This window comes from Oncorhynchus kisutch, linkage group LG7, assembly GCF_002021735.2.
Source record: "Oncorhynchus kisutch isolate 150728-3 linkage group LG7, Okis_V2, whole genome shotgun sequence".
Lineage (NCBI taxonomy): Eukaryota > Metazoa > Chordata > Actinopteri > Salmoniformes > Salmonidae > Oncorhynchus > Oncorhynchus kisutch.
In genome coordinates, this window is record NC_034180.2 from 8,018,496 (window position 1) to 8,043,707 (window position 25,212).

Genomic DNA, 25,212 nt, shown 5'->3' on the forward strand with positions numbered 1-25,212 from the left:
TGGGGACTAGTGGTTCGCTTTGTTTCCCTAACGTCTATTGAAAGCAGTGTTTGCAAGTACCTAATTTAATCTAAGCGTGCAAAGAAGATATATATATATATTTTTTTTTGTCTGTGTAAAATGCATGAAATAGGGTGCCAGCTGAAAACATAGTCAGTTCCAAGGAGCCCATTGCAGCAGTGTGACAGCCTTTTGTTCATTTAACACTTACCTGGACAAGTCCCCGAGGTAGCGCTGTTCTTTCATGATGTCTGGGGTTGGGGGGGGGGGGGGGGGGGGGGGGGGGGGAGGAGTGTCTGCATTCTGGTCTCCGTGCACGTCCTACTGCGTCACACAACCCGCCCCCTCCATCACCCCCCTACCTCGCTCTCTCACTCCCCTCTTCTCTCTCACTTTGCAGCTCTCAAGGCTTAACACCAGCCAGCTCTTATGCAATCCAGCCCTCACTTGTGGAAATAGCCCTGCAATGCAGCACAGTTATGAAATAGCAAGCCGCACTGCTGCTGTTGGGTTGTGCTCAGGATGGAGGCTGAGAGAGATGCTCAGTGAAGTGGCTGCAAGCGAGAGAGGGAGGTTCAGCACAGAGTATCTGCATTTATAGAGGGGGTTGGAGATGGAACACCCAGAGAAGAAAGTCCTTGAGAAATAACTGTTTTTCAAATCCTCTGTTTTTCTGTAGGCTACTTCATTGCTGCGTCTGATGACTGTATGCAAGCACGCAGATTTGCAGAGTTCTGAAACATCTGAATGAAGGAGTTGATCAGACATTTGATTGAAAATGCTACCCTAAGAGGACCAAAATCACTTGAAAGGTGTCGTAGCAGAGGTAGCCTGGTAGTTCGCTGAGCTACGTGCGCTCATTTGCCTGATGGGTGACCTTACCTGAGACCTTAAGTTCATATAGATAACACCTAGACTTTAGCTTAGCGGGATATTATGAGTTGAGTGACGGCCATAGACCGGTGAGGACCCACATTTGATACCCGGCCCTTTCAATGAAACTCATCCAGGCCAGGGGTAGTCATTGATTAAAGAAACATTTCAGAGAAAGAGCTCCATCAAATGGCAATGAGAATCCTTCAGAAACTAGAAAAGGGTACATTTTCTGAAGAAAATATGTGTGCTTGCTTCAGCATTTGCTACATTTTTAAGATACAGTGTATGTATTCTAGTTAGATGAGTTGTAAGTATTGGTCTAGATTAGAGCTAGAGTCTGTTTGTGCTTTTGCCAGCTCCATTGCTGTCACTGTCGAGCCATACATAATTGGCATCAGAACAAAGAGTGACAAGGCATTGACATGATGGTACGAACAGACTGGCACACAATCTAGTTGGTCTTGATCTATAGTCTTATAGAAGGTCAAACTATTAAGTCTAGGTAGAGGTCAAGTAAGTTGGTTAATGACTTGACTTGTACTATTAGACTAGTTAGATGTCTAGTTGGTACAGTTGGTTTTTGGGTGTGGTTGAGTTGGCTTAGACCTAAATCTACGATGAAGTTAGATGTTTAGATGGTCTCGTCCAGGGTTTCACAAACTCGGTCCTGGTGCTCCCCCTGGGTTCACAGCTTTTTTGTTGTTGTTGTTGGGGGAGGCAAGTCCGAGTTTGGGGAAACCCTGGTCTCGTCAAGGTCTATGTTATAGTTAGATGTCTTGTCGATAGATCTATAGTGAAGTTTGATACCGAGCTAGAAGGCCTGATTGGTGGAGTGCTGCAGAGATGGTTGTTGTTCTGGAAGGTTCTCCCATCTCCACAGAGGAACTTTAGAGCTCTGTCAGTGACCATCGGGTTCTTGGTCACCTCCCTTGACCAAGGCTCTTCTCCCCAATTGCTCAGTTTGGCCAGCTCTATAAAGAGTATTGATGGTTCCAAACAACCTCAATTTAAGAACGATGGAGGTCACTGTGTTCTTGGGGACCTTGGAGGGGGGGGGGGCGTCACATGCACAGAGTGTCACCAACTAGCCTCCCGCCTGCCGTACTAGTAACCAGTAAACGGTGTCCTTCTCCCACGTCTGTCGGGCAACTTTTTCCACGCTGTTCTATTAAGGAAGACAGGTGTTTGGCAGGAACCAATGGGATGCTTGGGGCAGGTGTTCCTGTAGATACAGGAATGCCCACATGCAGGAACACCCCTAAATTGCAGACTGCAGTTGCTCACTAATTGTACTGGCTCGGTGAGAGGTTTGCGCTGCTCGAATATAAAATGAAGTATGTATTTTTTAAGATGTATATTTCGCACACAATATGTGCCAATAACGTTATATTAGTTTGAGTATAAGTACCCGGGACTATTTCACGTTCACGCAAGCCTACATCTGAAAGAGACATGATGAGAGACCTTGCATGAAATTAGAGGATCTGCTTGAATAAAGGTAGGTAGCAAGTTAATTTAGTGCAACGTTCACGCTTCACAGTATTGCAAACGCCAGCTTGGTGGTACCTAGCTAGCTAACTTTGACCTAGCTACAGTAGCTAGCTGACGTTAGCGGAACTACATTTTTGGTTAAAGTTACCTTGCTAGCTAGCTAACGCAATATAGACAAGACAAACACATTGTGCTCCGTTATAACTAACTTCGCTATCATTTTAGTTAATGTAATATATGCGCATTTTCACTATGAATCACAAAGCTAGCTAGCCTAGTTGAAATTAGTTGAAGTTAGCACACGTAAGCTAGCTAGCAAGTAGGAAAGGTAGCACTAGTCAGCTATTCATCATATAGATACCAAATGTTACATTTGTCATTGTCTGCTAACTAACCAGTGTGAATAAAGCGGGTTGAGTTAACTAGCTAACGTTATCCCGCTAACGATGTTAACAGCAACCCTTAGATAGCTAACTGCTAATAGCTTGTTGGCAACATATCCGGGCCACAATCGCTTGCTGATTTAAGCTTTTTAAGCTAATGGGGATGTAGCCGGCTAACGTTAGCTACTTGTATAAATTGAGACTGACTTTGATATGGCAAGCCTAACTTTACAAAAATGTCTATTCAAACTAAAAAGTAATATTTGTATTCCCTGACAAGTTTATTCTAGCTAGCTAACATACTGTATAATTGAAATAGCTACATTTTAATTAGCTAGACTAGTTAGTCCTTTCATGAGAAATATATATAGTTAGTTGAAACTGGCTAATTCTCTACCTACATCTGAGTTCAGCAATGCCCATCACTATTATTTAATGTACATTTGTGGCGTGAATGTAGGGAGGGAGGCCTGTGTGCTGGCTATTAGAGAATACAGTAGATGAGTGTTTGTTGCTTCGGGTGTGGAATCAAATATTTTGTCCCACCACCTACTACTGTACATCAAAGTACATTCTTAGTATTCCTCTGTTTACCAGTGGGTGGCGCAATTTCACAATCAGCAACACGTTATTTTCATAAACTGCTTTTAGATTTGATAGTATATGATACAGATATATAGTATGAAATAAACAGACCAGGATCTGTCTTTGTTTAGGTACGAAATAGACGTGTGATGCAGGCCTATGTCTAGTCTATACAATCTTGGGAGGCAGACCCTTCATATCCTAATCAGACAGCACTAAAAGTTTTGTAAACACCAGCCAGAGAGTCTTGTAGGAAGTCGAAACAAAAAGGCAATGAATGCTAGATGCTACAGAATCACGGAGTTCACAGGATGTCATCAATACAATACACCAGTAAATCATTTGTGTGCCCTCAGTCCTTGCACATCCAGTCTGGCGTCAACCATTATCAACAGATAGGAGAATAATCCATAACATTCAGTATCAAGTCCAGTGACCATCAACCCCCAACTTGAGTATCACAACCACTGGAAATCATGTGTATTACAGATAGAATGTTTTGAATATTTATACATTTTCCCTATTAATTACCCTCAACTGAATATTCATTTTGTATGACATTTTTTATAGAATTTTAAAACATACAGTGAAGCCACTCAACATTTACATTCAGCAGACACTCCCATCCAGAACGACCCACTGGAGCAACCAGGGTCAAGCGCCCCCACCCAGTTGAACCGGGGACCCGAACCAGCGAACACTCGGCCACCCGCCCTAGCTCCCAACAGCCAGAGCACCAACCATCTAAGATACCCCTACAGTTCCCATTTTTCCAAACAGTGAAATTACTTGACCAACAGAAAATAATATCAAAGATCTGTATATAATGACGAGATGCTTATGTTTACGTCCTAACAATGGGAGTGGTTCGAAGGCAGGGAAGGCAGGCGGACAAGTTTAGGCCCAAAATAAGCCCATAGAAATGCATTGGATTAATTTTGGACTGATTTTGGCGAGAGTGAAACTGATCCTACGCATGCATACAAGGACCGGACATTTTTTCATTAAGAGTTCAATGGAAACATTCAACAATGGTAAGTCTATCGCGTTACAGCCAAAAGGCTATAGCCTATTATTGAACATGCAACTCCTTAAATGTAATGGCAATATGTAGATTTCCGCCTAAATGGGCATACCCAAAGGTAACTGCTATTCATGTGTAATTACGTGATTGTTACATATAAAACTTGGTATATTTGAAAAGACATCTGAGAGATCGTGAGGAAATTATCAGAAGATATGAGTTACATAGTTCAGAGTACACAAGATCAAGCACACAAAATAACTGTTTTTTTTATATTGAAAGTCCTATGTCAAGCTACAAGTGAATTATTGATGACAACGTGAACAATATCAGAAAAATTATGGGATTAATAGACCTAACAACTAGAAATGAGCAGAAGTTTTAGTAAGTGGTGTCAGGTGTGGTTATGGGGCGTTTCCAAATCTCTGAGCCAGGTAGCAATAGTTCTCATTACGCATAAAGGTTTAGGCCGAGGCCTCCCGAGTGGCGCAGTAATCTAAGGCACTGAATCGCAGTGCTAGCTGTGCCACTAGAGATCCTGGTTAGAGTTCTGGCCTTGTCGCAGCCGGCCTCGACCGGGAGACCCATGGGGCGGTGCACAATTGGCCCAGCGTCGACCAGGTTTGGCCGGCAGGGATGTTCTTATCTCATTGCGCACTAGTGACTCCTGTGGCGGCCGGGCGCAATGCACGCTGACACTGTTGCCAGGTGCAGTGTTTCCTCCGACACATTGGTGTGGCTGACTTCCGGGTTAAGCGGGCATTGTGTCAAGAAGCAGTGCAGCTTGGCTGGGTTGTGTTTCAGGGGACACACGGCTCTCAACCTTCGCCTCTCCCGAGTCCGTACGGGAGTTGCAGCAATGGGACAAGACTGTAACTACCAATTGGATATCACAAGATTGGGGAGAAAAGGGGGTAAAAAAAAATGTCTAAGCCTTGCTTTCTCCCACCCAGGTCGTCTGCAAATCCATGGAAACCTTATCTCATTGGCTAAAAGACTGTTAAGTTGCCATAGTAGCCAATCCCCTGTGTAATGGATGCCTACCGCTCGTAAGCAGGCAACATCATATTTTTGATGCGCAAAGATATAGTCACTTGGTGGAAAGACATACATCATCAGATAACATGGGCAATATGCTAGATTTCTTCATACCAACCAAATTATTAATTTGATACCCTCTATGTAGCTATAGCTCAAACACAGACAAAATCTCAGTTTACCTTGTAAGATGTTTGGTGAAAACGTTTTGCAATAAATATTTTGACTCTCGGGGCTGGTGATCAATAATTGTAGGTCACAGGCAGACAAATAAGATATCCTCATGATCTGTGGAATCCAGCATTTCGGTGTGTATCAACGTATTCCGTGTTTTAGTTTATGCTTCACAACGCTAACCGGAATGTAGGTAGCAGCCATCTTGAAATGAGGTCATCTGCATGAAGGCACCAATCAATAGCCAAGATTCTCAGCTTTCCGCAGACACCCTGCTTTTGCATATAGGGATTACCCTTCTCATACCAGACTCAGTTGAATAAAACAAATCTCATAGGCTCCCTAAATATGGGGACTTTACATTTTGAGACTTGATGAGGCAGCTAATAATGCACACCTAATGCAAGCAGTTCCATATCATATCTATTTAATCTTTGTCAAGTGCTGAATATAATAAGTGTAGACTTTACTGTGAAATGCTTACTTACAAAGCCCTTAACCAACAGTGCAGTTCAAGAAGTTAAGAAAATCTGTACCAAGTAGACAAAAATAAAAAGTAATAAGTAACACTAATAATAATAAGGCTATATACAGGGGGCACCGGTACCAAGTCAGTGTGCGGGGGTACAGGTTCGTTGAGGTAATTTGTACATGTAGGTGGGGGTGAAGTGACTGCATAGATAATAAACAGCGAGTAGCAGCAGTGTACAAAAGGTAGAGCGGAGGGGGTGTCAATGTAAATTGTCCGGTGGCAATTTTATTAATTGTTCAGCAGTTTTATGGCTTGGGGGTAGAAGCTGTTAAGGAGCCTTTTGGTCCTAGACTTGGAGCTCCGGTACCGCTTGCCGTGCGGTAGCAGAGAAAACATTCTATGACTTGGGTGACTGGAGTCTCTGACAATTTTATGGGCTTTTCTCTGACACCGCCTATTATATAGGTCCTGGATGGCAGGAAGCGTGGCCCCAGTGATGTACTGGGCTGTTCGCACTACCCTCTGTAGCTCCTTACGGTCAGATGCCGAGCAGTTGCCATACCCAGGCGGTGATGCAACCGGTCAGGATGCTCTCAGTGGTGCAGCTGTAGAACCTTTTGAGGATCTGGGAACCCATGCCACATCTTTTCAGTCTCCTGAGGGGGAAAAGGGTTTGTCGTGCCCTCTTCGACTGTCTTTGTATGTTTGGACCATGATAGTTCATTGATGTGGACACCTAGGAACTTGAAGCTCTCAACGCTCCATTACAGCCCTGTCAATGTTAATGGGGGGCCTGTTCGGCCTGCCTTTTCCTGTAGTCCACGATCAGCTCCTTTATCTTGCTCACATGTTGTCCTGGCACCACACCTGCAGTTCTCTGACCTCCCTATAGGCCGTCTCATCGTTGTCGACGATCAGGCCTACCATTGTTGTGTCGTCAGCAAACTTAATGATGGTGTTGGAGTCGTATTTGGCCACGCAGTCGTGGGTGAACAGGGAATATAGGAGGGGACTAGGTACCCACCGCTGAGGGGCCCCTGTGTTAAGGATCAGCGTAGCAGACATGTTGTTGCCTACTCTTACCACCTGGATGCGGCCCGTCAGGAAGTCCAGGATCCAGTTGCAGAGGAGGGGTTTAGTCTCAGAGTCCTTAGCTTAGTGATGAACTTCATGGGCACTATGGTGTTGAATGCTGAGCTGTAGTCAATGAACAGCATCCTCACATCTTTTTGTCCAGGTGAGAAAGGGCTGTGTGGAGTGCAATAGAGATTGCGTCATCTGTGGATCTGTTGGGGCGGTATGAGAATTGGAGTGGGTCTAGGGTGTTCGGGAGGATTTAGTTGGTGTGAGCCATGACCAGCCTTTCGAAGCACTACATGGCTACCGACGTGAGTGCCACTGGGCGGTAATCATGTAGGCATGTTACCTTCGCTTCCTTGGGCACAGGGACTATGGTGGTCTGCTTGAAACAGGTAGGTATTACAGACCCCGTCAGGGAGAGGTTGAAAATGTCAGTGAAGGCACTTGACAGTTGGTCTGCGTGTGCTTTGAGTACACGTCCTGATAATCCATCTGGCCCAGGGCTTTGTGAATGTTGACCTGTTTAAAATGTGTGTTCACATCGGCTACCGAGAGCGTTATCACACAGTCATCCAGAACAGCTGGTGCTCTCATTGCTTCAGTTTTGCTTACCTCAAGTCTAACATCCATATATTAAAGCTGACAGTCTGCACTTTAACTTCATAGTCATTATATCATTTCAAATCCAACGTGCTGGACTACAGAGCCAAAACAACAAATGTGTCACTGTCCCAACACTTTTGGAGCTTACTGTAACTATCGCAAACAAATATATGGCATGTTAATATACCTTTCCTAATCAGGGTCTATGTTTGGGATAGGCGATGTAGGATTATCAATATTTCCTATGCAAACAATTTTCTCGCTATATAGATGGAGCATGGGGGTGTCTATCCAAACAGTGTCTATGCAAACAGTGTCTATGCAGTGTCCTCTGCTTGGACCCGGATGGTTAAGAGGATGTAAACAGACAGCAGGTGAATGGGTCCAGAGATCTGTGTCTGTTTTTTTCTGGTTGCTTATCAAAGATAGCTGGCTATCTTGGTATAGAATCAGCTTGATCCCCTCTGTCGAAGACACTTGGACATTTTCAGTGGTATTGTTTGCAAACACACCCACATAAAGAAAATGAGAATTAAAAACAGGCTCAGTCCCTGGTTCGACCGTGATCTTGCAGAGTTACTCCACCTCAAGAATTGCATTTTGGCGGAAGGCTCGGCACACGCATACTCAGGCTGACTGGCTCTCGTTTAAGCAAATGCGAAATAAGTGCACTCGGGCTATCCGGAAGGCCTAAGTTAGTTACTTTAAGGAGCAGTTCTCTCTCTGTGGGTCTAACCCCAAGAAGTTCTGGAAAACGGTTAAAAACCTGGAGAATAAACCCTCCTCACAGCTGCCCATGTCCCTTAAAGTTGGGGATGTGGTTGTTACTGACAAGAAGCACATGGCTGAGCTCTTTAATCATCACTTCATTAAGTCAGGATTCCTATTTGACTCAGCCATGCCTCCTTGCCTGTCCAAAATGTCCTCATCTCCCACCCCTTCTAATGTGATTATCCCTGATGCTTCTCCCTCTTTTTCCCCTGCCTGGCTACAAAGTTTCTCCCTGCTAAAGGAGCTCCTTAATTAAACTTGACCCCAAAAAAACATCTGGGTCAGATGGTTTAGACCCTTTCTTCTTTAAGGTTGCTGCCCCTATCATCTAAAAGCCTATCTCCAACCTTTTTAACCTGTCTCCCCTTTTTTTCACCTTTATTTAACCTGGTAGGCAAGTTGAGAACAAGTTCTCATTTACAATTGCGACCAATTGCTTGGAAGGCAGCCACAGTTCGTCCATTATTTAAAAGGGGAGATCAAGCTGATCCTAACTGTTATAGGCCTATTTCTATTTTACCCTGTTTATCAAAAGTGTTGGAAAAACATGTTTATAATCAACTGACTGGCTTTCTTTATGTCTATAGTATTCTCTCTGGTATACAATCTGGTTTCTGCTCAGGTTATGGATGTCACTGCAACCTTAAAGGTCCTCAAGGATGTCACCATTGCCCTTGATTCTAAGAAATGTTGTGCTGCTATTTTTGACTTGGCCAAAGCTTTTGATACAGTGTACCATTCCATTCTTGTGGGCCAGCTAAGGAGTATTGGTGTCTCTGAGGGGTCTTTGCGCTGGTTTGCTAACTACCTCAGTGTAGTGTATAAAGTCAGAAAATCTGCTTTCTCAGCCACTGCCTGTCACCTAGAGAGTACTCCAAGGCTCCTCAATCCTAGGCCCCACGCTCTTCTCAATTTACATCAACAACATAGCTCAGGCAGTAGGAAGCTCTCTCATCAATTTATATGCAGATGATAGTCTTATACTCAGCTGGCCCCTCCCTGGATTTTGTGTTAAATGCTCTACTACAAAGCTTTCATAGTGTCCAACAAGCTTTCTCTACCCGTAACCTTATTCTGAACACTTCCAAAACAAAGGTCATGTGGTTTGGTAAGAAGAATGCCCCTCCCCACAGGTGTGATTACTACCTCTGAGGGTTTAGAGCTTGAGGTAGTCACCTCATACAAGTAGTTAGGAGTATGGCTAGACGGTACACTGTCCTTCTCTCAGCACATATCAAAGCTGCAGGCCAAAGTTAAATCTAGCCTTGGTTTCCTCTTGTAATCGCTCCTCTTTCAACACAGCTGACAAACTAACCCGGATTCAGATGACCATTCTATCCATGCTAGTTTACGGTGACATAATTGATAGATCGGCAGGTAAGGGTGCTCTCGAGCGGCTAGATGTTCTTTACCATTCGTCCATCAGATTTGCCACCAATGCTCCTTATAGGACACATCACTGCACTCTATACTCCTCTGTAAACAGGTCATCTCTGTATACCTGTCACAAGACCCACTGGTTGATGCTTATTTATAAAACCCTCTTAGGCCTCACTTCCCCCTCTTAGGTCTCACTTCCCCCTCTTGGGCCTCACTCCCCCCTATCTGAGATACCTACTGCAGCCCTCATCCTTCACATACAACACCCGTTCTGCCAGTCACATTCTATTAACGGCACACATCCCTGAGTCGCTCACCTTTTCAGTTCGCTGCAGCTAGCAACTGGAACGGGCTGCAACAAACACTCACACTGAACAGTTGTATCGCAATCTCTTCATTCAAAGACTCAATCATGGACCCTCTTACTGACAGTTGTGGCTGCTTTGTGTGACGTATTGTTGTTTCTACCTTTTTGCCCTTTGTGCTGTTGTCTGTGCCCAGTAATGTTTGTACCATGTTGTGCTGCTACCATGCTGTGTTGTCATGTTTTGCTGCCTTGCTATGTTGTCTTAGGTCCGTCTTTATGTAGTGTTGTCTCGTCATGATGTGTGTGTGTGTTGTCTCATATATGAGGTCGACCGATTTGATTTTTCGATAGCGATTATTGGAGGGCCAAAAAAGCTGATGCCGATTTTATAAATAAAATAAAAAAACATGTATTTGTAATAATGACAATTACAACAATACTGAATGAACACTTAACTTAATACAGCAATAAAATCAATTTAGCCTCAAGTAAATAATGAAACATGTTCAATTTGGTTTAAATAATGCAAAAACAAAGTGTTGGAGAAGAAAGTAAGTGCAATATGTGCCATGTAAGAAAGCTAACGTTTCAGTTCCTTGCTCAGAACATGAGAACATATGAAAGCTGGCGGTTCCTTTTAACATGAGTCTTCAATATTCCCAGGTAAGAAGTTTTAGGTTGTAGTTATTCTAGTAATTATAGGACTATTTCTCTCTATACCATTTGTATTTCATTAACCTTTGACTATTGGATGTTCTTATAGGCACTTTAGTATTGCCAGTGTAACTGTATAGCTTCTGTCCCTCTCCTCGCTCCTCCCTGGGCTCGAACCAGCAATATATCGACAACAGCCACCATCGAAGCAGCGTTACCCATGCAGAGCAAGGGGACCAACCACTCCAAGGCTCAGAGCGAGTGAAGTTTGAAACGCTATTAGCTTGCGCTAACTAGCTAACCATTTCACTTCGGTTACACAAGCCTCATCTCGGGAGTTGATATGCTTGAAGTCATAAACAGCACAATGCTTGACGCACAACGAAGAGCTGCTGGCAAAACGCACAAAAGTGCTGTTTGAATGAATGTTTACGCACCTGCTTCTGCCTACCACTGCTCAGTCAGATACTTAGATACTTGTATGCTTGTATGCTCAGTCAGATTATATGCAACGCAGGACACGCTAGATAATATCTAGTAATATCATCAACCATGTGAAATTAACTAGTGATTATGATTGATTGTTTTTTATAAGATAAGTTTAGTGCTAGCTAGCAACTTACCTTGGCTTACTGCATTTGCGTTACAGGCAGTAGAGTGGAGTGCACTTGTGGAGTGCAACGAGAGAGAGGCAGGTCGTTATTGCGTTGGACTAGTTAACTAAGCTTGCAAGATTGGATCTCCCGAGCTGACCAGGTGAAAATCTGTCATTCTGCCCCTGAACGAGGCAGTTAACCCACCGTTCCTAGGACGTCATTGAAAATAAGAATGTGTTCTTAACTGACTTGCCTAGTTAAATAAAGATTAAATAAAGGTGTTAAACATTTTTTAAACACAAAAAATAAACGCAAATCAGCGCGCAAAAATACGGGTTTCCGATTGTTATGAAAACTTGAAATCGGCCCTAATTAATCGGCCATTCCGATTAATCGGTCGACCTCTAATATATACATTTTATCCCATCCCGCAGGAGGCCTTTTGGTAGGCACGTCATTGTAAATAAGAATTTGTTCTTAACTGACTTGCCTAATTAAATAAAGGTTAAATATAAAAAACATTGATCCGGCTTTGTAGTATACTTTTCAGGTTGTATCATTGTACCATTCCAACCCGTCCCTCAAACCTGGTAAAATAAGGGTTAAAAATTAATACGAATTTCAAACACCTGAGGGGAAGAAAAAAAATCTTAATCAGACGTGGCTATGATATTTGCACAAAGGAAGGCCAAGGACTCAGGCTTTATGCCTAAGCAAACAAGGACCAACCGAAAGACACCCTGCAGATGGCAGAGCTGGCAAAAAGCCACAAGTACATCTTGGAGGAGATGGGGAAAGAACTGATGTTTTGACATGGTTCTTTTATGAGTAAGATTTATTATAACCTTAGTAATAATGTTAGGGACCGATTTTACAATAAAAACATTTGACACGTTGAATCATCAATGAACACATTGAATCATGATGCGGGCGCTGTATGTGAATTGTAAAATAATATATGTAATCGTACAAAAAAAAAATTGATCAACAATCAGATGTATTGCACTGTTATGCTTTAGCTTGTGCTAGATAGCACCATAAGTCCCTCGATTGGTTTTTAAAATGGTGAAAAAGAAAATACAAGAACTAATAATGAATCCAAACAAGGCACAAATGAATCCCTTCCTTTGACATAAAGCAATTATTCCTGCACTCTATCTGTACCAGGCAGGTTCCAGAACTAAGATGCTGATTTAATGCATTTTAGACGTTGCATGCAGAACACCCATACGAATATTATAGCTTATCCATACGTATAAATATGAGCCCAAGCCTCTCCCCAAAAAAACTGAATATATTATACAGCAGAACAACAAAAGCCCATAGATTTAATGACTTTTGAACATAGTGCTTTCGGAAAGTATTCAGACCCCTTGACTTTTTCCACACTTTGTTACGTTACAGCCTTTTTTCCCCTTCATCAATCTATACACACTACCCCATAATGACAAAGCAAAAACAGGTTTTTAGAAAGTTTTGCAAATCTATATAATATAGAAATGTATTTAAACGTGTTACAATTGATGGAGTCACGCATGATTCACCAAATGATATTTTGAAAGAGGAAGTAAAGTACTTAGGGAATATGTTTTCATTTCAGGCTCCTCCATCTCCCCTAACTGAAACTAATTGAATGGATTTTTTCTCTAATAATATTGTAAAATTAACATCTGTACAGAAAGACTCATCTGAAGGCCAAATTACAGAGGAGGAACTGCTTGAGGCAATTGGGGCCTTTAAGGATGGGAAAACTCCAGGGCTGGATGGCATACCAGTGGAAGTATACAAAACTTTTTTTGATATACTCAAAGGACTCTTATTAGCATGTTTTAACCACTCCTATATAAATGGTAGATTATCAGACATGCAACAAGATGGTCTGATATCATTATTACTGAAACAGGACCCAAGTGGTATATATAAAGATCCAGTCCATTTAAAAAATTGGAGACCTCTTACACTTCAGTGTTGTGATGCAAAAATCCTAGCAAAATGCTTGGCGCATAGAATTTAAAAAGTATTGTCAGATATTATTCATCCTAATCAGACAGTTTTTTTAAATGGACGATACATTGGAGATAATATAAGTACTGGAAACAATAGTATACTATGAAATATCGGGGACCCCAGATAAAGTACGACTGGAGTTTATATATAAATGCCTAGAATATTTCAATTTTGGGGAATCTCTTATAAAATGAGTTAAAGTTATATATAGTAACCATAGGTGTAAAATAGTAAATAATGGCTACATCTCCGAAAGTTTTAAACTCTCTAGAGGAGTAAAACAAGGTTGTCCACTATCGGCATATCTATTTATTATTGCCATCGAAATGTTCGCTGTTAAGATTAGATCAAACAATAATATTAAGGGATTAGAAATCCGTGGCTTAAAAACTAAGGTGTCATTGTACGCTGATTCATGTTTTCTTTTAAAACCACAATTAGTCTCTACATGGCCTCATAGAGGATCTAGATACTTTTGCTATTCTCTCTGGATTAAAACCAAATTATGATAAAATATCTTAAGATCTTGCTACCATGGAAAGGAAAATACCTGTCTATTTGTGGAAAAATCACCCTGATTAACTCTTTAGTTATATCACAGTTGACCTATTTGCTTATGGTTTTGCCTACACCTAGTGAGCTGCTTTTTACATTATATGAACATAAAATATTCAATTTGATTTGGAACGGCAAGCCAGATAAAATTAAAAGGGCCTATTTATATAACGAATATGAATTCGGAGGGCAGAAATGATTAAATATTAAAGCATTAGACCTCTCAGTAAAGGCATCAGTCATACAAAAGTTATACTTAAATCCAAACTGGTTCTCTAGTAAATTGGTACAAATGTCTCATCCTATGTTCAAGAAGGGACTTTTTTCCCTTTACTCAGATTACACCAGCCCACTTTCGATTGTTTGAAAAGGAAATAATCTCCAAAATATCTTTATTTTTTAAACAAGCCTTAGAAATTTGGTTACAATTTCAGTTTAATCCACCTGAAAAGACAGAACAAATAATACAACAAATATTGTGGTTAAATTCAAATATACTTATTGATTTAAAAAAAACTAAAATTAAATCAATAAGTACATTTGAATTTAACCACAAAAAAACTGTTTTTTTTAAAGAAATGTTTAAAAAAGGTGTAATTTTTGTGAATGATATTATAAATAGTACTGGTGGAGTTATGTCACACATGCAGCTAACACAGACATATACGGAAATGTCTGCTCTACCCAAAATTACAACCAATTAATTGCAGCATTACCACAAAAATGGAAGAGGCAAGTAGAAGGGGAAAATAGTAAGGAACTTGTATGTCGGCCCTGTATTAAAGAAGATAAATGGTTAAGAAAAGTGTGATAAGTAAAAACATATACCAATTTCATTTAAGGACCAAAAAACTGACAGCTGTGCCATATAAATTGCAAAATAGTTGGGAAGAGATTTTCGATGTACCCATTCCATGGCACATGGTTTATGAATTGATACGCAAAACAACGCCGGATGCAAAACTTCACATTTTTCAATTTAAATGACTATACAAAATTCTTGCAACTAATAGAATGTTATATATATATGGGGGATACAATCTTCCCAGTTCTGCAGATTCTGCTGTGAGGAGGCAGAGTCATTAGATCATTTATTTTGGTATTGTCCATATGTAGCTCGTTTTTGGTCACAGGTCCAGGAATGGCTGAAGAATTGCAACATTTGCCTAGAACTAACGCTGCAGACAGCAATACTGGGTGATTTGAAAAGCCATATAGTCAATCAATAATATAATAATTATTTTAGCAAAAATGTTTATTTTTAATTTACAAACTGTAGAAGCTATGAGAATAGAAATGTTCAAGTCGTTTGTGAAGCATCACAGTTGAAAAATATATGGCAAATAGAAATCCAAAATGGATGATGTTGAGAGATAGATGGGAGAGGTTGAATGGAGCTGAAGGGACTAATAGCAAGATAAAACATGTAGAACATACGTGGTCTGTAAGATGTATATATGTTCAGAACGTTTGTGAAATAGCACAGATAGAAATAGAAATCAAACTGGATGGACATCAGAAATAGAGGAAGGACAACAAACAAACAAAAAATAACTTGTTAAATAGACTGTGAATGTAAAATGTGTATTAAGATGTATAAATTGAAGGTAAAAGCCAAAGTGTTTATTAGTTTACTCCAATAAAGGAGTGGTTCTGCAGGTGATAACCACAGACAACCATATATGGGGGATTGGAAATGATGCAGACAATTACATTGATGGAACCAATATTCTTTCTGCAATATTTAGCTGATCCACCCCCTTAAAAAAAAAGTTTTTGCAAATCTATAAAATGACATTTATGTACGTATTCAGACCCTTTACTCAGTACTTTGTTGAAGCACCTTTGGCAGCAATAACAGACTCAAGCCTTCTTAGATATGACACTACAAGCGTGGCACACCTGTATTTGGGGAGTTTTTCCCATTCTTCTCTGCAGATCCTCTCAAGCGTTGTCAGGTTGGGGAGTATCGCTGTACAGCTATTTTCAGGTCTCTCCAGAAATGCTTGACCGGGTTCAAGTCTGGGCTCTGGCTGGGCCACTCAAGGACATTCAGAGACTTGTTTCCGAAGCCACTCCTGCGCTGTCTTGGCTGTGTGCTTAGGGTCGTTGTCCTGTTGGAAGGTGAACCTTCACCCCAATCTGAGGACCTGAGCGCTCTGGAGCAGGTTTTCATCAAGGATCTCTCTGTACTTTGCTGCGTTCATCTTTCCCTCGGTCCTGACTAGTCTCCCAGTCCATGCCACTAAAAACCATCCCCACGGCATGATGCTGCTTCACCGTAGGGATGGTGCCAGGTTTCCTCCAGATGTGACGCTTGGCATTCAGGTCAACGAGTTCAGTCTTGGTTTCATCAGACCAGATAATCTTGTTTCTCATGGTCTGAGAGTTCTTTAGTGCCTTTTGGCAAACTCCAAAGCGTGCTGTCATGTGCCTTTTACTGAGGAGTGGCTTCCGTCTGGCCACTCTACCAGAATACCTGATTGGTGGAGTACTGCAGAGATGGTTGTCCTTCTGGAAGGTTCCATCTCCACAGAGGGAGCCCTGTCAGTGACCATCGGGTTCTTGGTCACCTCCCTGACCAAGGCCCTTCTACCCCAATTGCTCAATTTGGCCACACCTGAGCTCAATTTCAAGTCTCAAAAATGTCAACATGTCACTTTGTCATTATAGGGTAATGTGTGTAGATTAAGGACATGTTTTATTTAATCCAGTTTAGAATAAGGGTGTAACAAAATGTGGAAAAAGTCAAGGGATGCACTGTAATTCGTCACCTACAAAATGAAACAAACTCTAGTAATCGGCTTTGAGTGTGGACAGTTATTATGCATACTATATGGACTGATTCTTACGTTACATTCCAAACATGGATTATGCAGGGCAGTTTACAGAATAGTTAGCCTACAATAAATAGTGCATTTATATGTGATTTTCAATAGTAATGGGGAATATTTTATATTTCTATAATTAATAGGCTAACATGACTTTGTTTAGCTACAGAATATTTCACCATTGTGTTTTTCATCACCTCGCTCTCCTTCATTCCTTTCTTGAGTGTGCAGAGAAAGGGGCTGTCAACGGTGAAATATGTTTAGTTGTGAAAACATGTTTGTTCACAGATTTCAGTTTATTTGTTGTGGCTTAAGTGGGAGGTCAGTCAACCAGATTTTAACTCTTTAAAAAAAAAAATCAAATTCTTTAACTGCAAAGTGAAAATGATTGTACATGCCGCGAGAAGTAACTGTTTCTGGCAAATAGGTTCCCGGAAAGCGGCAGTCCAAAACAGAGGTTCCGGCAGGATCCGGCCCAAATTAAGCACTGATGCCAACCCTGTTCCTGGCATCATCCTGTAGGTTTTTACTCCAACCCCAGTTGTGGAACCTGATTCAACCCTGAGCTACGCCTATTAGTCAAGTGACATTTTGGAAGTGCCAGTGCAGGGAGTAGTTATTTCAACTCCGATATTGGCATGGAAGGAACATTGGAGAGGAGTACTAAGAGTTAGGACTAACGGGTTCTGTCGCAACATGAGGTAAAATCTAGCATATTTCTCAAGTATCATGACGTTGTGTAAGAAAAGGATCCATAATCATTCTGGTGCTAGCTACAACTAACCTAGTCATTCCCTTTGCGATTGTAGCCTATTTCGTGGATTGTTTCTGACACAGGATAGGCCTCGATGTATCATTTTTTGACCACAATTCACACTGTGCTCAAGCTGACATGTTTCTTGTTGGCTGGATCCATTTGGTTGTATCAATCCACACCCAGTGTGTCAATAGCTGAATTAAGTTCTATGTCATGCCTGGAAGCCAACTGTTATTACCAAGTATCTGTCTAGCCTAGTGGTTAGAGCATTGTGCCATTAAACGAACACCCCGAGCTGATAAGGTAAAACTCTTGTCGTTCTGCCCCTGAACAAGGCAGTTAAACCCACTTTTTCTAGGCCTTCATTGTAAATAATAATTTGTTCATAACTGACGTTGCCTAGTTAAAGGTTCAATAAAAAAAAATGTTGCTTAGTATCTCACCTTACAACTATTAATAACTATGTGTCACCTTATAATTATTAGGCTAAGTATCTGTGACTGACTGGAATTAGTCCTATGCTGTTCTTGGAACTAGGCTAGTAAACATATTTGTTAGTACTACTAGCCTGGGGCGACAGACCACGTGGTACAATGACCAGCTATCTCGCTCGAAGTGGACTATGGCTTAAAAGAGTGGAGTCCAGGCTAGGTTGGTGGTACCTTCTTTTAGTTTTGTTTGCTCTCTTTCTTCTGCACTGTTTTTTTTTTAGAGGGGAAGCCTGAACAGTGAGGTGATACTTTGGTCATTCTATTTGGCCTACTGTTTTATTGGGGGCTGGGGGAGAATAGGTATGGAAAGGGGGATACCTAGTCAGTTGTTCAACTGAATGCATTCAACTGAAATGTGTCTTCTGCATTTAACCCAACCCCGCTGTGATTTAGTTTAGGTTTTATATTTTACTGTAAATTTGAAAATGGCTAGTTTTTATTTAGTTTTGCTTGGTTATAGAAAGCAGCACAGTATTTTTTTGAAATATTTTTTTTATAAGCTTAGTAGTATTCCCGGCAGCATTATTGCTTCATGCGTCTGGTATGGAGAATATGTCATCATCAAATTCTTGTCTGTTTTTCATTACTAGGCCGGGTCGGTGTTACTTAATTGGCCTATGCGGTTTTGCTCAACAGTGGAAACTTCATTCAGCACAGAAGACGCTTTTTTCCGTCTTTTTTTTTGCAAGGGAAAATTAGGCGTGTGTGCATGTGTAGAGGCGCAGGCTACGTACCAACTTCATGTTCCATGATGGGGAAAATTCCTGGTTTTGGCAGATGTCAGTTCACACCCAGTAAGTGTTTAGGGCCTAGGCGTATCAACAGCAGTAGTAATTAGCTAGCGATAGTCGGCTGTGCCTGTGCCAAAACTCCAGTATTCATCCTATAGCTTGTTCTCCCATCTTTTTAAATAGTGAGCCAGCATGTTTTAAAATATATTTTCATGACTGATCAAAACCAATGTTATCATGCTCTCTGTCTCTCTGAAAGCAGACGTAGTGCGCAATATGTTCCCAGATAGCACACGTATGTCTGCCCAACGTATGCACGATGTATACAGGATACATTGGGAAGATGCCAATTAGCAAACGCTGTATAAACGGCAAGACTTTGATGTATTTAGAATGCCTACATCTTACAGTTCTACATTGTTTTATACATCGACATTCTGTTCTGATGTCTCATTGATATCTTCTCCAAACTATATATATATATAGATAGATATATATGGCAGATGTCAGTTCACACCCAGTAAGTGTTTAGGGCCTAGGCGTATCAACAGCAGTAGTAATTAGGGCAGGGCAGACACTACTATATATATATATATATATATATATATGGAACATGAAATCGCAATAAAATCTCAGTATCAAATATAACGCATATGAAATCCTAAGAATAGCAATGCATATGGTATCGTCACATAAGTGTCACGATAATGTAATGAAACAGGCAGGGAGCAGGTCTCGAACCCTCGACCTTCTAGCCCGAAGTCCAGCGCGCTATCGACTGTGCCGCAAAAACATGTTCAAGCGGCAGAGTCGACATCCGCGCTTATAAACCCAGGGTCGTTACAATAATATCGTATTGTGCGGTCCCTGTGAATTCCGTGTCTAGCATAGAATATGTTCAGTCCTCCACCCACCTCGCATTCGTCTCATCTAGGTGGTATGTAGACAGGGCAAGAATATCTACAACATGACTTCATTATTCCTTTCGGTGTAACTAGGCTAGGGCTGGCGATATGTCGAATTAATTTGTTTTTGCGCAATATTCCAAATGATTGTATCAGAATCCAGTTGTTTTTATGAGCATGTATGTCAGTCTGTTCTCGTGTTTTTGTTGTTGTTGGTTCCTTCGCACCTTCTGTGCTGAGTGTAGTGACTGTAGGCTGTGAACCGTTCTATTTACATTCACAAACACCAAGCCCCTCAACCATATCACTCATTCCTCTCAGACGAGATTTCAACTCGCTATTTGCATCTGAGGTTTAATCCAACGGAATCTGTCACATGGACACCGAAACAAATTGAAACATTATTTTACTGTAACACAGAAGTTAGCCTTTCTAACGATACCCCATTGTATGTCTTAACTACTCAAATTGGGCGCAGGGCAGACACTACTAAAACGGAAGTATTAATGAACATTTATTCTGGAAAATTAATGTTCAGTTTGTGGCACCGGGCCATTGCGGTTCGCCAGAAGCATTTTAGCCAAAGACTGTTATACTAGCTGTCTAATCCGTTTTATAAATGTGCAATAAGCTTGAAACACAATTCTATAAGGAATTGGAAACTTGTTATCTCAAGGTAGTCCACTTGAATTCAACATCTGAACAAAGTAGACAGGCTAGCATGCTGTTCAAACAGTTGGAGAGAAGGGTGTGTTCATAACATTCCAACTGTTCTACCTCGTTATACCTCGTTCTACCTCGTTAGCAAATAGATCCAAGTTGGCTAGACTTTAAATATAAAGATTAGATGGCTACTCACTAGAACGTGGGCTTGTGCTTGCGAGATTGTTTGAGACTTGTGTTAATTTTCTATAATGCCTGCTACAAGAAGTTAGATATTATTAGTGAATGCGCGTTATGCAGGGTTCGGGTTAAATTTGTAACGAAAAGGACATTTTCCAGATCAGATCAGTGATTATTGCAAAAAAACAAACTATATTGATTAAATTATTAGTGGATTTTATGGTCGTGGAAGGCTTATATTTAGGCTAGGTATAACCCTGAATTCATTAGATTATTGCTGACTATATGAAATGCAGTGTATTTGACCTTTTTAATTGTAAGACAAAGCTTATTGTGAATCACCCCATAGATTTGTCCATATTGCTCAGAGCTAAGCTAGGTCTACCATCTTTAAAGGATGGCTGATCAAGTGATATCTACTACAAGTATTGTGACTCCCACTCCAACGAACTGGGAAGGCAGACAAAATGACTCCAGACAAAAGAAAAACGGGGTTGACTTCATCACAATGAAAAGCTTCAAGTAGGAAGAAATGTTCTAGAAATGTTTTATTCTGTATAATTTTTTTACATTTGGTTTGAGAGTGCATCTAAGGTTAAAGAGAGGGGCTCTTGGAGTGTTTTCAAGAAACCCTTTGGTCTATAATTCACTGCTGATGTGTTGATAGGGGGCAATGATGGTCATTGATTCCCAGACCTATGGTTGTCACGGTACCAGTATTGCAATAACACAAATTATGATACTTGATTTTCTGCGACAACAAAGAGCATGACTGAACTCTATTGTCCTTTAAAAACCTGCTGTTTTTAAAATATTGTGTGACGAGCCTTTAGCTTGGGGGTGACAACAGGGTGTGACTCTGGGTGACAACAGAAAGCTGGGTTTGCAACATTAGGGAGAAAAAAGACTTCGCTTCATTATCAATATATGGTTATTGGCCTCACATTTCTTATTAAGCATTGATTTATCTGGGTTGTTGAGATCATAGTCAGTCTGTAATATATTGGGCCCTGGCTGTAAGAGGCTCCGATGCAGGAAGCTTCAATCGTTCCCTCTCGCCCAGCAGCCAATCAGGGCTCTCTTGAGTCAGATGAGGGAAGGCCCCTCCCCCTCCTCCCCTCTTTACTCTCTCTCAGCAGGCTGCTGCTGCTTTGTCGGTTAGGAGGAAGACCAGCTAGCCTTTTGCAGTGAGACTTTCAAATGATCCGAAGGGAAGCAAAGAGACCAAAGAAAGGAGGAGAGAAGGATAGAGAGAGGGGGAGCTCTGAAAGAGAGAGGGAGAGGAGTGGATCGCAGAGTGGACTGACCATGCGTCCAAGGCCTATAGGCAGAAACCCTCATGTGAGTCAAGGTGGCTTTTATCCTCCTTTTTTCCTCCTCGCATGCTGCTGCTCCCCTTATCGCTCAGAATAGGAAGCAGCCCCGGTCTTGTGACACTTCATTGGAAACAAGGGCAGTGTGTGTCAGAGGGAGGGTGAATTCTGGCTCAAAGGCTATGTATGTTTAGACAGGCAGACAAATTCAGAATTTTTTCTTTTGACCAATCACATCAGCTTTTTTTCCACATCCGATCTTTTTCAGAGCTGATCTTTTTGGTCAAAAGACCAATTAGTGAAAAGATCAGAATTGGGCTGCCTATGTAAACGCACCTTAAGAACCAAACCAGTGCGGGGAGGAAAAATGCCTGGCTAGCATGTTAGCTTTTCAGTGAGACATCCGGTGTAGTGTGTGGGTGAGAGATGCAGAGAAGGGATGGGTTAGTTGGATTGTTGTGATGAATGCATGGACTGCCCAATGTTTCTCTTCTCGTTGTTCAACAAACCAAAGGATAAAGATTTAATTTCACGTTGCAGTTGAATGGGATTTTTTTTGTGCCTCTTTGTATGGCTGTGCTCAAACTGTACTGTGTGGGTAGTTGGCCAGTTCATTGAAAAATGCGAAGGTTTCTCTTCTGGTTGCTAGCGTAGCCTTACGACTGTGAGACTATGTGAATGTGACATGTTCAATTGAGGCACCGTGTCTTTCATCACTCCACATGTCATTGAATAAAAGGGGTTTGTTTCCAAGATGACATTCATACAATGTTCGGTTGTAGGTTAATACATTGATGAGGCCAACTGATGATCATCAGAGCTTTTGAGTCCTTTATATTAAGAATATCATAGCATTTGGGGCACTATGCAATATATTTTTATGAAAGTTAGAGCGGTTCACGGGCTATGCCTCGATATCCCAGGGACAACGGTCAGCTTAGGCGTCTTTCAGTATTTGTGGTTGTTTGGATGCTGTGACGGTGCCTGAATTATAGGCCTGTCTTGCTCTGTACTACATCAGGTTTTTTATTTATTTTTTAACTGGGTGTCAAAACTATGCTGTGGTGAGCAGCCTTGATTTAGCCTCTCCTAGATTTAAAAAAACAAACATTTTCAGCTGAGAAGTCTTTAATCTGGGTCTCCGTTTGCGTTGAATGACTTCTTATCACCGCCGATCATCTGCTCCAAAGTTGAAACCTCAAAGGGGATTCCTTATGGACAATGTCTGGCACAGTCCCATTTTTAAACCACCTCCAGGAACGCCCCAGGCTTGGGTTACTTGTTGACGCGTCTGTCAATATTAGGCTGTAGTTAGTAGTGCACCATAACATTTACAGTTGTGTTCTTTTGACTGCACTTGTTTTTAGGAGTCTGTTTGCCTGGGCGTTGGTACAGCTGCATTTGTACACTGCCGCTCTGCTGCGAGTCAATTATTACTTCACAGCTTGGTGGAAGACATCTCACTCTTCTACAGTCTCAGTTCTATTGAAGGGATGGAATAAGAATATACACATATAAATATATGGATGGGCATTGACCGAGCGGCATAAGCAAGATGCAATAGATGGTGTAAAATACAGTATATATACATATGGGATGAGTAATGCAACATAGGTAAACATTATTAAAGTGACTAGTGATCCATTTATTAAAGTGGCCAATGATTTCAAGTCTATGTAGGCAGCAGCCTCACTGTGTTAGTGATGGCTGTTTTAACAGTCTGGTGGCATTGAGATAGAAGCTGTTTTTCAGTCTCTCGGTCCCATCTTTGATGCACCTGTACTGACCTCGTCTCCTGGATGGTAGTGGGGTGAACAGGCAGTGGCTCGGGTCGTTGTTGTCCTTGGTCTTTTTGGCCTTCCTGTGACATTGGGTGCTGTAGGTGTCCTGGAGGAACAGGTAGGTTGACCTTGGTGATGCGTTGTGCAGACCGCACCACCCTCTGGAGATCCCGGCGGTTATGGACGGCGCAGTTGCCGTACCAGGCGGTGGTGCAGCCAGACAGGATGCTCTTAATTGTGCATCTGTAGAAGTTTGTGAGGGTCTTAGGGGCCAAGCCAAATTTCTTCAGCCTCCTGAAGTTGAAGAGGCGCTGTGGTGCCCTCCTTCACCACGCTCTCTGTGCGGATGGACCATTTCAGTTTGTCCGTGATGTGTACGCCGAGGAACTTAACTTTCCACTTTCTGCTGTCCCGTCGATGTGGATAGTGGGGTGCTCCCTCTGCTGTTTCCTGAAGTCCACAATCACTTTGTTTTGTTGACGTTGATCTTATCAGGGGTTAGCCTATACTGTGTAAATATTATCCCATGATCTATCTGGACGTGGTATCAGTTCTGACTCGTTTAAAAAATAGATTTTTGGTTCTGTTGAATTTGATTTTAGACTTTGATCGTTCTTACAGCGTAGCCTAGAGTAGGCTATATCAATACTTTTCTTCATTGATATTTATACCACCGAAGTACATTCATAATCTGTTCACTGCAGAAACATTCTGTAATAGTAGAATAAAACAAATTGGCTAAGGCTGTCGAAGGACTCTAGGTAATTGATGATGAAGAGAGATCAGGATGGGATGTTTTATTGACCGAGACGAGCAGAGACACACGGGCAGGTGTCGAAGCAGGCAGCCATGACGGAGCACCCGGGAGAAAAGTACATTTTCTCAAAGCTTTACTTCTTTGTGACTATCTTTTTTATACTTGGTTTTGTGTCATGTGCCTTTAAAAAAAAAATTGTAATCAAATGAAACGTATCACAACAGTTTGAGTGTAGAGTTTCAATAAACCAGTAGACCATATCTGGCTAAGCTTCCAGGTAACCAACTTTAACCATTTACATCAGTGTTGACATGAGAGACCACAGATACAAGTAGCTTGTTAGCGGCTGGAGTGTACAGCAGGGCCTTCTCTCTAGACCTTGGGAGGAGACTCTCCTTAACTTAAGACTTAATGGATTCACACACAGATTGAATTAGTTTCAGGAACCACCTGCAGGATGACCCCATATTCTATGATAAAGTGTTTTGTTTTTCAAAGGCCCGTTGGACATCACTGTCCATTTTTGAGCTTACAAACAAAACACACAGAAGCATGTTTATATACAGTGCCTTTGGAAAGTATTCAGACCCCTTGACTTTTTTTCCCACATTTGTTACGTTACAGCCTTATTCGAAAATTGATTAAATAGTTTATTTTCCTCATCAATCTACACACACTAACCCTTTCCCTCGATCCTGACTAGTCTCTCAGTCCCTGCCTCTGAAAAACATCCCCACAGCATGATGCTGCCACCACCATTCTTCATTGCAGGGATGGTGCCAGGTTTCCTTCAGACGTGACGCCTGG

General features: G+C 41.5%; 1 protein-coding gene across 4 annotated transcripts in view; it reads left to right on the plus strand.

Annotated features, from left to right (window-relative positions):
• Positions 1-2,006: 2,006 nt before the first annotated feature.
• Positions 2,007-25,212, plus strand: part of LOC109894129 (bifunctional UDP-N-acetylglucosamine 2-epimerase/N-acetylmannosamine kinase) — a 41,347-nt gene continuing 18,141 nt past the window's right edge. The window contains exon 1 of one of the 4 annotated variants that reach the window (XM_031828421.1): positions 2,007-2,374. Coding sequence is in view for 2 of the 4 variants with exons in the window: in XM_031828419.1 (XP_031684279.1) it covers positions 21,755-21,895 (141 nt within the window). In the remaining 2 variants the exon portion in view is untranslated. Of the gene's footprint in view, positions 2,375-3,953; positions 4,370-17,453; positions 17,529-21,697; positions 21,896-25,212 lie in introns of those variants that run through there. The other 3 variants (XM_031828420.1, XM_031828422.1, XM_031828419.1) reach the window with 3 other exon arrangements.